Raw genomic sequence first — 14722 nt, forward strand, 5'->3', positions numbered from 1 at the left:
GAGGAATCACCATAACTTCAAAGCCTCTTTTCACTCTGCTGTGGAAAGGTTCATGGGATGGCTGTGGATTGAGAGATTCATTCAAATAAGCAATCCAGGACAGGCTGGATTCGCCATAGGGGCAGGAAAGGGGGTACCTTTGTCCAGGGTAGGTTTTTACAGTCAGGAGAAAAAAAAATCCAGTCTCTTGTAATCCAAAGTGCTGCAGAAAGAAATAATTTCTGGTCTCCTAACTGTGTGTTGAAATGAGTGTTTTCTTAGGAATACTTTTGGAGAGCAGAGAACAGTTACCTAATCTGTTTTCTAGAGGGCAGGAGTTGCCTAAACTAAATAGTGAGGGGGAACCTGGGCAGTATTTGTAGCACCCACATGGAATGTGACCTGCTTTCCCAGAGGTTTATAATTTGTGTTTCACAGAGTGCTTTCCCAGCTGGCACAACACGGAGGAGCCACCGTTCTTTTGCTTCTGGCAAATTTGTTTTGTGTCTTGCTTTCAGTAGCTAGAAGTTTTCAGAACAGACTCCATGAAACACTTTAGAGTTGTGCAGCTGAGTGAAAGATGAGACTCTTCAGGACTCTCAGGTGTTTAACAGAAAGTTAATCTTGGCCCCTTTTTTGAGTAATCCCAAACACTGCAGAAGCAGTCACAGCTCTGTGCTGCATAAAATCTCACTGGCTTTATACAGTTTCTCCATTCATAAGCACTAATCAGGATTTGGTTGCGTTCCCACTGGTGGTAAGTCAGTGCAAATAAGTGCAGGATAGGATTCCATGTGCTTGTCTGCCCCAGCAATTGACAGAAACCCAGAGCACTGAGGCTGTGTCTGTGTCTGATGCTGATGTTTTCTTCTAGGTTGCTCACATCGTGAAACATGAGATGGAAAACGCCATCAAACTCTCAGTGAAACTGAATGTTAAAGTGAAAATTGGCCCCAGCTGGGGAGACCTGCAGGACCTGGAGCTGTGACAGTGCTGTGTGACTTTGCCATGCAGCCAGGGGAGGCTGCAGGCACCTTGGGCTGGGCAGGGTGCAGGCCTGGGATCACCTGCAGGCGGTGTGATCCCCTGGGCTGTGTTCCTGCTGGCAGGGCACTGAGCTGCCTTCTGAAATGTGGGGTGGAAGCTGGCATGAGATCACCATGCCAAACCATCCAGAGCTCAGTCAGAGCACTGAAGCATGTTTAAATTGTGAAATTATTAATTGTTAAAAGGATATTTAAATAAATTCTGTCAAGGGTGCTTGATTTTGTATAAACCCCCAAAGCCTAATGAATTTATTACATATTAAATGAGCTGGATTACCTTATTAAAACAAGGTGCAAACATAATTTGGCAGTGCCTGTGTATAATTGTCTAGGGCAAAAAGAGTCATTGTGATTGCACTTGATGTAGAATTTTGCAGGCCTTTGCCAGGATTATCTTGTACTGGATTCTGCTGATGACACCCATGTGCTGAAGTGGCTTTACATTTGGCTGGATTCCTCACTGAGCAGCTGTGCAGCCTTCACAGTGAGTGGAACCTGTGCTTGGTTGGCCTCTGACTTTTAAGAAAGCATTTTGGTGACTGAGTGCTGTAATTCATCCTACTGCTACCTTGCAAACTGGCCTCAAGAGGAGGAATATTGTTTGGCATCTCTTAGACTTAATACAAAATCACCAGCAGAAACATTTTAAAGAATGAAGCTCAATGAATTGGTTAAAAACTTGAGCTTCATTCTTTAAAATGGCAATGCATATTTTTCTGAAGAAAACTATCTCAGTCTGGCCAGCTGACATGGCAGCCTTGCTGGTGTTTGAGGTCTGGTGTGTTTGAGGGGAGTTGTTACACTGTGGTGGTGACTGTGGCTCTTCCTTCAGAGAGCATTCTCCTAAGGAAGCCTCACACCTGCCTGTTGGAGCCCCACTTAAACCTGCTCAGATCTCCCCCACTCTTTGCCTCAGTGTCTTTGGCCCTGATCCTATGATGAGGCAGAAAGTTTTCCTGGGAGTTTGGGCTTCTCAGGCTGAGCCAGGATCAGATCCCTCAAAAGAAGGGGCAAGGAAGGAGCTTGCAGGGAATTAATCTGCCACTATTTGGCATCACTCTCCCCACTAACGCCTTCTGGTCTGGCTAAATCTCACATCACAAGTTTTCATTTCCCTTCCAGACAGCTGTGATGGTTACACAAGTTCAGCTGCTTTTGTTAACTTCACACAATGCCTGACCTTGAATTCTGTAATTTTCATCGTCTTGCCCTTGTATCTCACAAGAAAGGGAGGACAAGTGCCTCCCCTCATCTTCCTTATGCCTCTAATTATTGTATCCTGTCTTTTTCTGCAGTTCCTCCCTAATGTAATCAATCTCCATCTTTCCATTCTTGCCTCCTGTGAGAAGTTTTCAAGCCCCTAATTATCCTTTCATTTCTGAACTTCTGCTGGCTCCTTTTTGAGCAGTGTACTTTTGAAGTTGCTGTTTCAGCCTGATCTGAGAGGATGCACACTTGGCTTTCAGCAGCCTGAGAGGGGCTCGGCATCGTTAACTTCAAACGCGGCGCTTTGGCAGGGCCCTTAGCCTGACATCACCGAGGGCTGCAGAACACAGGGAGTGCTCAGAGATGTTAATGGAGCCTCCTCACAAAAGGCTGCATCCCGGACTCTGATCCACCTTCTGCCTCTTGTGCAGCAAAGGAGACACTGAGCCAGAGCCCCAGGTGAGGCTGCCTTGACTGCCCCTCTCAGCACCCTCTTCTCCTTCTTTGCTGTTCTCTATTCCACCTTACATTGAGGTTTTTTTGTTTTCTTCCTGCCTGCTCTATGCCATGGCTTTCTACACCTGTCACCTGATGGCTGAGCTCTTTATCCACAGCATTGTCTTTTTTCTTACTTTATTAAAGCTTTTGTTACTAGCAGATCCCAGCCTCGGCCCCCTGGTGCCTGACCATTTGTGTGCTCTGCCTGTGAAGATGCTGCCTTGGGCTCATTATCAATGCACATGGCCTAATGATTTCCTGTCCTGGGTGTCCTGCAGTGACACACCTGTGCTGCATTCCAGGCCTCTCTGGGGCTGCTGTCATTTGGGCTGCTTGTTCCTTGGCACATTACAGTATTTCCCTCCCACATGCTGCCTTCAGAGTTTCCCAAGGATGGATCTCACACGGATTTCTCAGCAAGCTCTCTCGAAGGGGGCGATGCTAATCAGTAAGGGGATTAACATGTACCCAAACTTATTTTGACTAACAAACTCAATGGGCTCATTTTAATTAAGCAGTAATTTGGAGCAAATGAGAAGATAAGAGGTAGCCACTGTGGCATTTGAGTCGTGTTACAGGGACTGGCTCTGAGCTGTTTTCTGATTGCTGCTATTTACATTTCTCAATTCTCAATTCTGATTAGACTTTAACTGTTAGCAAGACTGAGCAGTGGAACAGAAGAGGGCAAAGTCAGGTAAACAGAGGCACTGTCCAGAACTGCAGAAAAGGGTTTATGTTGTTTTATGAAGGTGTTAAGAAGGAGCCTGGCTGCTCACATTACTTACCTGGTTTTATCTGTGGGCTCCTTTCCTCCCACCTCTGATTGGCTGAGGGCATTTTATTAATTCAGGACCTGATAACCAGGGTGCAGGTGAGTCTCAGTCTGTGTGTAGTCAGGATGGGATGCATCTGGTAGTGTTTGTTCCTCAGCTTGTTTGTTTCTCCCTTCACAGCCCATGCCAGCCTCCTGTCAGCTGGCACAGCCTGGCACAAGGACAGATGAATGCTGCAGAAGGGGTAAGAGTTCTGTTTGTTACAACTTGTTCACAGCCTTGTCCCTTGGTGCACACAGAATTCCTACTGCAGCCCAGCCCTGCACTGCCCTTGCCTGGCTGCTGCACCAGCAGGGATGTACCTGCCTGCCAAAGGAAGCCCAGCTGGGATGCAGTCCTGGCAAACAGCTCTTGTTACTGGGAGTGCCTTGTGTTCATGTGATGGGAACCTGCAGGACTCAGCTCCTCAGAGGGACAGCCTGTGCCCTGGGGCTGCTGAGCAGCCTGGTCTGGTTGGTTCCCATCTCCTTTGTGCTCAGAATGACTCAAATGTGCCTTCAGCTGGCTACTGGTCCGGGGCAGGACTTGCCCAGCCTTGGCAGCAGGAACTCACACCTTTGATGTTTGCTGCAGCCTCTCGGTCCTTTTCCTCACATGCAGACCACACGCTTGTTTTGCTTTGGCTTTCTGCTGCAGCTTTCCTTTTCTAAAACCCTGGCTACTGGAAGGGGTGACAGGCAGGTGACACATAATGGCACTGGTAATCTGATCTGATTGGGTCCTTTTGCCTTTCTCCCGTGCTGCTTGCATTTCATGGAGAGAGCTGTACATGGCTGACAAGAGGGAGAGGGGAGCTCAGCACCTGTGGCTGACACTTGGAGCTTCTCCTGGCACAGGAATTCAGAGGTGCTGCTGGGAGGAGCCCTTACACTGAGCTCACCCTGCCCTTCCCAGAGCTCACCCTGAAGAGGGAGGGACAGGAAGGGCCCTGGTCCAAGGCTGGTGACATTCCCTGCATGGCAGTCAGGAGCTCCAAGTGAGCTCTCTGCCATGGAGCATGGGAACATCAGCTGGGCGTGGGTTCTGTCCTGGCAGGAGCTGCTGGAGGAAGGGAGGTGGCCATCCCCACCCCAGCAACAACCACGACTGCAATTTTTGTATACCTGAATGAGAAGTGAAAACTCCAACCAAAGGCTTTACACAAACCTTGCACCTTTGAAATACTATAAAGAATGTAGAAGTTGGAAAAAAAAGAGATTACACCAACTAGTATCAATTCTTTCCTTTATTTTCTTTCCCTCTGTTTTTTTTTTTTAAATTTATTTTTTGGTTGTTAATGAGGGCTTGAGACAGCCTCGCTGTAAGATGCCTTAGCTTTGTGGTACTGATTTAGGATACCTGTGGAAACAGGACATGGTTAGCACAGGAGTGTGTGGCTCACCCCAGATCAGCCTTCGTTCTGAGACAGGTAATGACTCGTCAACAAACCACACACATACTCAGCCCACATTTCCTTGACACTGAATCTGAATATTTGCTGCTATTTAAAAAAGTACAATGTTTGATTTGTTGATTTAATCACAAAACAAAACACATGAATGGAAACACTCATTTACGTGACTATTGCCTATACACCTAAGAGGAAGAGTTGACTACGAATGTCCACAGCAGTTCCTGCATGAGAGAGAGTGTGTGCTCCTACCAGAGCCTGCCAAGGCAGAGAAACATCCAAGACTGAAATATGCTGTGCTTGGATTCACCTTTGGGCCATGGGAAAAGGTGCATAGGGCTCTTTGAGGGGCATAATTAACCAAAAACTGGGGCTGCAGCACACACAGTTTGTATATGAAGGAGGGCTGAGGCTGGATGCAGCTCTGAAGTGGTTTCTATTGAAAAAAAAAAGCAGCTTTCTATGCCCACCTGCATTATGCACACACTGTGGTGTGAAAGGGATTCTGGAAAAGCAGTAGAGACTGTTTTAGAGAAGTATTTATGTAATAATTTTATACAATACATGTAGTAAATAGAGTATTTTTGTTACACATTTTTGTAACAATCCTGGTGCTGTGGGGAATGACTAATTGATGTAGAGAGTTGAACTGTAGAACTGTAAAAAAAAACTTAAACCCCCTCCCCCGAGGTAATTACAGAAAACAAAACCTGATTCTCAAAATTTCAATTGTCATGTCTTTTAATTCAAGGTTTGCAACTGAAGTTAAAGCTCTAGGAATAGATTTAATTTTTTTATTAATAAATAAAGTAGCTTGTACTTCATTGAAGACTTGCCAACTCTGCAGACTTATAAATAATCTATTTTAATGCATTTTTTCTGTCTATCTACAGCACTAGACATAAGATTACAAACATCTGGTCAAACCCAAAGGTGTGTGTGCTGTTGGAAGTTCTGTGTAACTGGTTTTGGATCTGATTGTGACAGAGCTCCTGGAGAGAAGAACATGAGAGAACAAAGTATCTAAATGAACAAACAGCATTTTAAACTGAACTAACACTTCCAGCCAATCTGGCCCGGTGTAGCTGAGGATTGCGAGGCTGAAGAGACATCTAAGCTTGGGATTTTGCTTGAGGTGCTGCTGTCTGAGTGGGAAAGGTGAAAGCACAGAAAGATTTCAACATCCAGTGACAGCCAATGTCCTTGATTTTCCTCCAGCCAGTCCCAGTCCTGCAGTCAGATGCTGTGCTCCTCGCTGGGAATGCTGCAGCTCCTTTGTGCCTGTCACTGACAGCCTTGAGCAGCGTGCAGGGCGAGCCTGGCAGAAATCCCACACTCCCCCTCTTTTCACAATAAATCACCCAGGCAAGAGTTTTTCCTCCCTCATTGAACTTTTTAAGTGATGGTTTTTTTCCACATACATGGTAAATCTTGATAGAAAGCATTTAACAGTGTGCACTAACAAACTTATACAACATATACATTACATATATATATTATATATATAGAATGTTCTATATACAAACATATACAACTTTTTAGATCTCTACAGACTACAAGAAAATTGATAATTATAGTCACAAGTGGTGAACTTAACAGAAATTGTAATTGGTAACTGTCTGGAAATATGTAAAGTATGTAAGAGTGGAAAGCTGTGACCTGATGGAGAGTACTAAAGAAAAGTTGCTTAAAAGTTTAGCATTAAAAATTCTAAGTTTGAGGGCTGCTAAATTCTCATTTCTCTGTTGCATAAAAATGCAAATGGAAATCTACTGGCAGGTTTTTTTTCACCCTGGTGTTAAAGACTGTTGGCAGCCAGAGACAGTTGGACCTTGTGTAAAGACTTGTTGAGGACACTTTTCTCTCTGGGTGAGCTGCAGTGATCAGCAGTCAGAAGTTGCTCTTAAATTTTCTTCAAGGATCCCATGATTCCAATCAGCCTCTGGAGCTGCTTCTGACTGCCACACAGCAGGGCAGAATGGAAAACAAGCTGGCTGCTGGACATTTTGAATGCTGCCCCAAATGATTTTGTTGCCCAGAGACAGTGGGTTTGGATTCCAGGCCAGAGCATGGGCCCAGTGAATGCAGGTTTGGACTGAAGATCAAATTGCCACAATGTTCTCCTTTATTTCTCATTCTCAATGCCTGCTTGGAGCAGTGCTTCCTCACAGGCACAAGTGGTTACTTCTGTGACCCAGCCCCTGGAAGGAATTCCCCAACCCAGTTCCTACTGGCATCAGATTGGCAAGTTTGGCTCATCCTTACACACAGAGAAATCCTCTTGGGTCATGGACAACTCCAATTCCTGAGCTCTCACCAGAAGCCCAGGCATTGCTCAGGTTTTGTCCTATTTCCCTGCAAGTTTCTACAGTTCTGACAACATGGAGCAGTTTCTCCTGTGCCAGGGAAACTTGCGGAGTCACATTCCCAGGTGAGTTAGACTTGTCAGGGCCATCATTTTGGTTTCAGCTACAGCAAAATGTAAAAATCCTGTAAATCATGAAATTCTGTTCTGCTACAATGGGAATTTAAAACTTAACACCTCAAATCTCTTCCAACCCTTTAACTTGTGCAGTGGGCCAGTTGTGAGGCCAGACTTGTGGATGGTCCAGCTTCCTGGGCTGTATTTTATTGTAGGTAAAGGAAGAAGAAGGAAAAGATGTCTTTGAGAGGGATCATCTGAACACTGTGATGATACAAACACCAGTGAAATTAAGGTCTAAGTGGGAGTGGGATGGTGCCTGTCTCCATCACTGTCCATCAGGATTCCTTGAAGAAACAGAAGATGTTACATTTCTTCAAAAAAAAAAAAATAAAAGGCTGTTTTTCCAGCTTTTCCTCACTTTCTTTTTTCTAATTTGAAATTATGTCCAGACAGACACATGAAAACAAGCCTTCACTGCCTTGTTTCCAAGCCAGTCTTGGAAAAATTTCTAACCTAAGAGTTGACCTGTGTGGCAGTGGGTCTTGTAGGATAGGGTGGAGCACTCCAGCAGGATAGGCAATAAATCCAGCTTACTGTTCTCCTCCATGGCTGCAGGTTGCAGAGTTTCCTGCAGCATTCACTGCAAAGACCAAACAAGCCACTCTGAAGCAGAAGCAAATTACTTTTAGCAGTGTGAGCAGAGTATAAATTGCCACTCACCCATGGTGTCACTTTATATCTGTGTTCCATATATATGTTGGCAATGGTTTTCCATGCTCCTCCCTGGCCCACTCTGTAGTGTTCCTGCTCTAATCTCTCTTTCTGTCACAGGTTTTTGGGGGGGTTTCTGTGCAGGCCTCCTCTCATAATTTCAGCTGAGCACTGAAGCTGCTCCGCAAGCTGCTAAGCAGCCTCTGAGCAGTGCTTGATGGGACTGTGGGTTCCCATCTTGCCTTTCCTAACTTGAAGAAATGCTTTCCAAAGCTGGTTTTCTATTCCTGTTTCTGGGAAATAAGGCAACCAAGTGATACAGACTCCATGGGGATGAAAAGTGGCACGGCCCCCCTTCAAGGACAACAGATGAATCTAGAGCACATTTTAAAAAGTATAGATTAGGATGATGTTTCATGTGCTCTGAATTGCAAATAAACCATCTATGCACATTTCTTAATGATCTTGTTAGCTAGTGCCTGTCCAGCTACCTGCAAAATCGTTAGATTTTGGGGATAGGATTTTAAATTTATTTATTTTTCTGGTAGGAGTTAAAGAGCACTGCCTTGAGCAAGGCTTTTCAAGGGAAATAAATAGCAGATAAGAAAATAATGCAGCTCAACTAATTTTTATGTGGAGAACAGTAGCAAACATGCTTGAAATGTCCTGGCTTTTCATAATGTAACTTTTAAAAAATAAAGATTTTTGTCATTTAAGGTGTTTTTCCTCTTTTTTTCTTTTTTTTTTTTTCTCAGAATAGAAATAAATCCCATTTTTCTTCGGTCACAACATGCTTCCTTTTTGTCTTTTTTTTTTTTAAGTTGGCAATTAGTCATGCAAAGTTTTATAAGTGCATTAACATTCGAGTTTGTACAGAATATTTTGAACCAGACGCACTCCCCACAGTTCATACCTACAGCTTCTGAAAAACTACATGCCACAGTGATGGTTGAGTTCCTTTTGGGAAAAAAATTGGCCCCCCCATAAGTCAGCTGTTGGAAAGACCCTCATGATTCCAGCTTCCATCCCACGGTCTGTAAAATTTCTCCTTGACGTCCACTGTGATGAATCCAATAACAGTAACAGGAAAACATCTTCTAGGAGAAAAAACTGTCTCTGGCCAGTGACTGGGAATAAAGGCTGCTTCCCTGAACAGTGTTCTTAATAAAGCCACAAGCAGCTTCTTTGAAAGTCTAAAACTGGTACCACTTTTTGTCCTTGTATTTGAGCATCACCTACAGAGATGGGAAAAAAACCAAACAAATGGCAATCAAACACCACCCTGCATATGAGAGACCACACTTGACCCAGGCCCATCAACTGTCAAACTTCAGAATTAATAAATGCAGAACAATGCAATACTTCACTAACAATGTCAGCAGGTCTTGGGTCCACTGAGATCTCATCATTAATTTCATAGTTATTACATTTAAGAAGTGTTACCTGCTATTGCTGGTTTTAGAAGATTTTCCCTGAGGAACTTTAACTACTTTTCTTCTTCAAAAATTAAAGGAACTTGCTTTCTATAGGAATAAAAAGATACTTCTCTATGGAGCATAGTAGATATGCCCTGACTATATAAACTTGTTGCAATTCAGGGCACATTCTTTCTGCCTCACACTAACAAAAGCCAATAAAAATGTAAAGGTCTTGTCCGGAGATGTGACGCACATGAAATGAAAAACGTGCATTTTGGGAAGTATGCTTTGATGTTGTTTTATCTTCAAGAAAAATCATTTTAGTTTTCCCAGTCTTAACAGCGTGGGATGGAAAAGCTTTCCATTTCCAGCTCCAAGCACAGAAGCTATTCCTATTCCTGGCAAGGCCTATTCTACATAACAGTACCACAGGGCTGTACTAGTAATGTTCTCCTTTTCCCAGTAAGATCTGTAAAGGTTCCTCTGCACTCATCCACCTACCTCTTTTCTGCCCTAGTGCATGGATGTGCTGCATTAAGTGGCTTAAAAAAACAAACCATAACGAATTAGTGAGAAAGGCAAGATGAGAAGTGCCATGTTCTAAATTCAGAGGCTAACAATGGATGCTCATTTCTGGAAACGTGAAAGGAAGGGCTGTGTTTATTTTTGGCATTCTGATAATTTGGGAGCAGGAACAATGCCATGCTGACATGAGCACACCTCCAACACCACGACTGGGTGAAGGGAGAGAAGGGCACTTGGCTTTCCCAAAGGGAAGCACACCGGGTTGGCAGTTCCCATTGCAGGGTGGGGGTGCCAGGGCTCCTACCTCGTGTGCATGTTTGGAAAAGGCCTCTGCGCTGGCCATCATGCTGGCAGTCCTTTCATCCAGCTCGCCCAGCTTCTGTCCCCTCTCGTCCAGGGCAATGCGCGCTCGGGTCAGGTCCCCAATGACCCCGCCCGCCGCTCCTCGCACGCCTTCGATCCCGCCCGACCCAGGGATGTGCTGGGCCAGGCTGCGGGAGGCTTTTCCTGCTGTGGCCTCGCCAACTGCACAGGAGAAAAGGACAGACAGAGAGACGGGGATGAGCTCCTGGCCTGGCTCTGTCAGTGCTGCCCAGTCTCAAGCTGCCTCCCTGCAGCAGTGGCACCATTCCAGGGGCAGGTGGCACATCTGGAAGGTTTTGCTCTGCCACCACCACTGCAGGGCAGTCGTGTGCCCCCCACTCAGCTGATCAAAAGAAGCTGCCAAGGTGAAGGAGTTATGGAATGGCAGACATGGACCCTCCCCTTCCTCCACCAGGTCAACTTTCTCTTTTCATCAGTCATCTAAATCTTGTGTATTGCTCCATTCCTAGATGACAAGGGCAGGAGATCTCAAGAATGAATTGCTGCCCAAAAAACCCCAAGCAATAAATTACTCACAAAGCTCCTCTCTGTCAAAAGCTTGTCCGCTTCCTCCAAAAAGTCCTTGAGGAAGCCTCTGTTTTGGGCTTCTGGTGTTTCCACAGGAGTAAACAAATCCCCAAGCATGTCCTAGTAAAGCCAGAAAAAGTCCATGTAAAAGGTTAGTGAGGTGAAAGTGATTCTAGGTGTTTTCTTGCTTTTCATTAACAAGCCACATGCACTGGACCTAATCAACTAATTTTACAAGAGTCTGTTGTGTGACCAGGATGGTGCCGGTAATATTTGTGTACTCTGACAAATGCTTGGGCTAACTAGACTCACTCATGCTTTCAAAGGGACTTGGTTTGTCAGTGCTCAGCCCCATGTTTGTTACCAGAGAAAAAAACCTGCAGCTAATACAGAATGAAAATACCAGTGGTAAGGTCACATTTTGCTTAGAAACAGCAGAAGTGACACTATAATTGAATAAACAATTTGTTGTGTATTACGTATTTTGCTTTTGTGATTGGGGCAGTCACTCTGCTTTCCTTTTATAGCACACCTGAGTTCAACGCTTGCCAGCAATTCAGAGTTTGGTGGTTTGTAGTTTAGTTGATTTTTTCCTTTTTAAACAAAATTCATTACCTTCCTACAACTCTCCCCCACCCCATTAGTGTGCCATCAGCCTTGTTAAATAAGCACATCTGCTGAAGGCACTGCTCTGGTGCCACATCTTGGAACAGTCACTCCCAACAATTGTCAGGCTCAGATTGATTTGCAGTAGTATTAGGAAAAGCAGGCTCTCTGGAAAACTGATGGGAAAAGTGTGCAGTGCCATTAGTGTTTGAAACCAGGGGGCTGTGTGTACTGAGAACAGTTCCTGCCCTGTTGCTCAGCTCTGTGTTTGCTCAGCCAAGCCTCAGCAGGCAGATCCAGCTGCTGTGTTGCACACAGCAGGCAGATCCTGGGGGCGAGGACAGCGCTGTGACTCACAGCCACTGCTCCTCTGCACAGTCACCTGCTCTGGGGAGAAAAATTACTGCAGCCCTTGGAGCCTAAGTGGAGCTCTCATGCAGCCCAGCTTTGTTTTCCCAAGTAGCAGGTGACACTGGGTCATCTGCTTTCTGTACACACATAATGACCATGCAAAGCTTTTTTTGCCTAAAAGCCAAGATAAAAGCAGCCATAGTCCAGGAGTACAGAGAAGCAAGGGCCGTGTTTCCCTTTGCTTGGTAGTTGCATGGTGCTGTTAAGGCTGGTAAAAAAACCAATTTAGCTTGTAACAGCCTCTTGCTGTAGGTCCACGGTCTAAGATGCATCGGTCAAACCTTTAGATTATTTTAAAATTGGCTCCTTGCAAAATAATCTCCTCTCTGGTGCACAAAAGCTGGTGTGCAATGCTCGCTCCTCAAAGTGCCTTTTCAGACTTGAGACAGACAGTGCTGTGATGTGAGTTGAGCAGCTCAGCACATGTTATTCCCTAGGGCATAATGAGTGCTGGCAGGACCATTTCTTTTATACTTCCATTCTGGTTCACTGCTAATTATATAACCCAGAACTTATTCCCTCTCTTTTTTTTTCTTTTTTTTTTCCCTTTTATTACTCATGTTTCTCCCTGTAACCTCTCACAATTCCTTCTCCTTAGTAAATGACATTTTTATTTGCATTTTCATTGTAAAATGACCAAACCAAACCAAACCAGCCCATCTCTAACATTGTTAAGACTTTTTGCACAGGTGCAGGTCAGAGTGCATGAAAAAGCCCAAGGAACAACAGAGCTGCTGACCTCTCTCTGTTGCACGGGCACAGGGTGAGGTGTGAGCCCTACCTGCAGGTTGTCACACATCTCCTGGCTGTAGGTCAGGCGCTGGATCTCTGTGGGAGAGCTCAGGTACAAAGCCTGCCCTTCGTTAGTGAAACAAAAGGTCCGTGCTATCCTCATGTCTGTGACAGGCAAATAGTTCATGTCCAGCAGCGGGCGGAGGCTGGGCAAGCTGAGGAGAAGCACATTCCCAGGTTAGCATGGAACACCTGCTCTGTGCCTGCATTTTCAACCAACACTTCACTTTATGCTCTTCACAACTGCAACAGTTAAAGTACATCTCTAAGCTGAAAAATCCTGCCATAAAAATGCTGCATTCCCATCGGATTTTGTTTGCTTGCATGGAGGGGTTTCAGCTTCTGTCTGGACATGGGATATGCATGGCACGGCTTGTGCCACATGGCTGGGTCGTTTGCAGGGCAAGGCCTGCAGGGACATCTGCAGGAAAGGGCCTGGCAGGGCCCTGCTTCTACCCTGTGGACAAAGGCTCCAGCATCACCTTTGCTGTCCTCCAGCTTCCCGTGGTTTCTGAGCAGTACTTTTTCCAAATTTAAATGGCCTGGCCAGGGAAACAGGGAGCAGCAAGGTGAAGGTACAACTACAGGGCTACTGCACAAGCAGCTCCTGGGGGGAAGGGACAAGGAAGGGGAACCAAGTGCTCTGAACAGAAAAGCTACAGAAGTGCCAAGAGTGGGACCTGATACTTCACAAAGGATAAACAGAACCCATTCTACGGCTGAGTTTTCTACTTCTCTATACCTGACCCACCATAACTGGACAAAATTATCAGGGCTTTCTTTTATCACAGTTAAAAATCACCAGCCATCAACTGTCACAGGTAGGGGACTACTAGAAAACACCAGGAGCTTGCTTTACTGTGCACCTGCCTGCTTTAACTCCCCACGTGGAGACAGCCCAAGGATCAGGTACGGCTGCATCAAGGCAGGGAATTAAACACACCCACCAGGGAGTTAATGCAGAGCATCAGGCACTCTGGAGCAAACACAAGTGGAATATGACAGCACTGTGCCACCTCTTTGCTTAGTTTTGCCCCAAGATTAGTTAGATAAGTACCTCAGTGTCATGATGTGCCCATTAGCACAAAAGCACGCCAGACAGACGCTGTTACAGAGGGTGACCACATCTGCTCGCAATAAAAAGGACGTTTCGGTGATGTTGTGGACATAAAGACATGTTTGGGAAGGCAATGAGAAGACTTTGGCTTGTTTTTCTGAACAAATGACTGCAAATTGATGATCACCCATATCCTGGGAGGAGGAAGGGGAATGCATGACAAGTTTCCTTTTCCTTGCTTTGTCACCGTCATCAGCACTGTGTGGATCCCTCCATACTTCATAGGGCTGATGTGTCAGGGTCCCCATGCAGTCCAAGCACGCGAAGGTCAGCACGGCTCCCTTCAGGGTCAGCACGGTGCCTGCAGAACAGAATTTCCTCTCACTGGCACTGGCACCACAGCCAGGCTGCCTGTCAGCACAGCACAGATGACACCAGCTTTGGTAAACACAGCACACACATTAATCCAGCCAAGGTGACAAGGCATGCTTGCTCAGTTCTTTCTGAGCACATGAGAAGGTGAACAAACAGCCTGCCAGTACTGGAAAGGTCTCAGGCAGCTGATATCTATAATGATGGATGGAATACATGCTGTTAAAGATGGCCTGTTGTTTATCTCTACATTATACTAGCAGAATATGTATTCCCCAGCAGTAAAATTGCTCCAAGTCTGGTGACCTTCCAGCATTGTTTTTCTAAACAAACTGGGGGTGGGAAACCTCTGCTTCTGCGCATTCTCCATTTTTTGTCCATTTTTTAAGCACATGCTGCCTCTCCTCAGACCTGACCTCTCAGCCCTCTGTTCTCTCTGCTACACCATCTGTCACTCACTCAGCCAAGGATCTCTCCTGGTACAGCAACCTGCCAAAATTTTTGTTTCCTTTCCTGAACTCCCTTCTGCTTCTCTACAGCTTTCTGATACTGAGACAGCCAA

At 45.4% G+C, this 14722-nt stretch overlaps 2 protein-coding genes across 2 annotated transcripts in view; one reads left to right on the forward strand and one right to left on the reverse strand.

Moving 5' to 3' along the window:
* The window catches only part of POLQ (DNA polymerase theta), a 53016-nt gene extending 51688 nt beyond the window's left edge, over positions 1–1328 (forward strand). The window contains exon 30 of the mRNA XM_054514107.1: positions 854–1328. Coding sequence (XP_054370082.1) covers positions 854–967 — 114 coding nt within the window. The 3' untranslated portion in view covers positions 968–1328. The remainder of the gene's footprint in view (positions 1–853) is intronic.
* A 3441-nt stretch (positions 1329–4769) lies between these two features.
* Positions 4770–14722, reverse strand: part of STXBP5L (syntaxin binding protein 5L) — a 187780-nt gene continuing 177827 nt past the window's right edge. Inside the window, 6 exon segments of the mRNA XM_036389711.2 lie at positions 4770–9323; positions 10336–10556; positions 10932–10979; positions 10982–11042; positions 12721–12886; positions 13789–14149. Of these exon segments, the coding sequence (XP_036245604.1) occupies positions 9282–9323; positions 10336–10556; positions 10932–10979; positions 10982–11042; positions 12721–12886; positions 13789–14149 (899 nt within the window). The 3' untranslated portion in view covers positions 4770–9281.

Source organism: Molothrus ater, chromosome 2, assembly GCF_012460135.2.
Source record: "Molothrus ater isolate BHLD 08-10-18 breed brown headed cowbird chromosome 2, BPBGC_Mater_1.1, whole genome shotgun sequence".
Lineage (NCBI taxonomy): Eukaryota > Metazoa > Chordata > Aves > Passeriformes > Icteridae > Molothrus > Molothrus ater.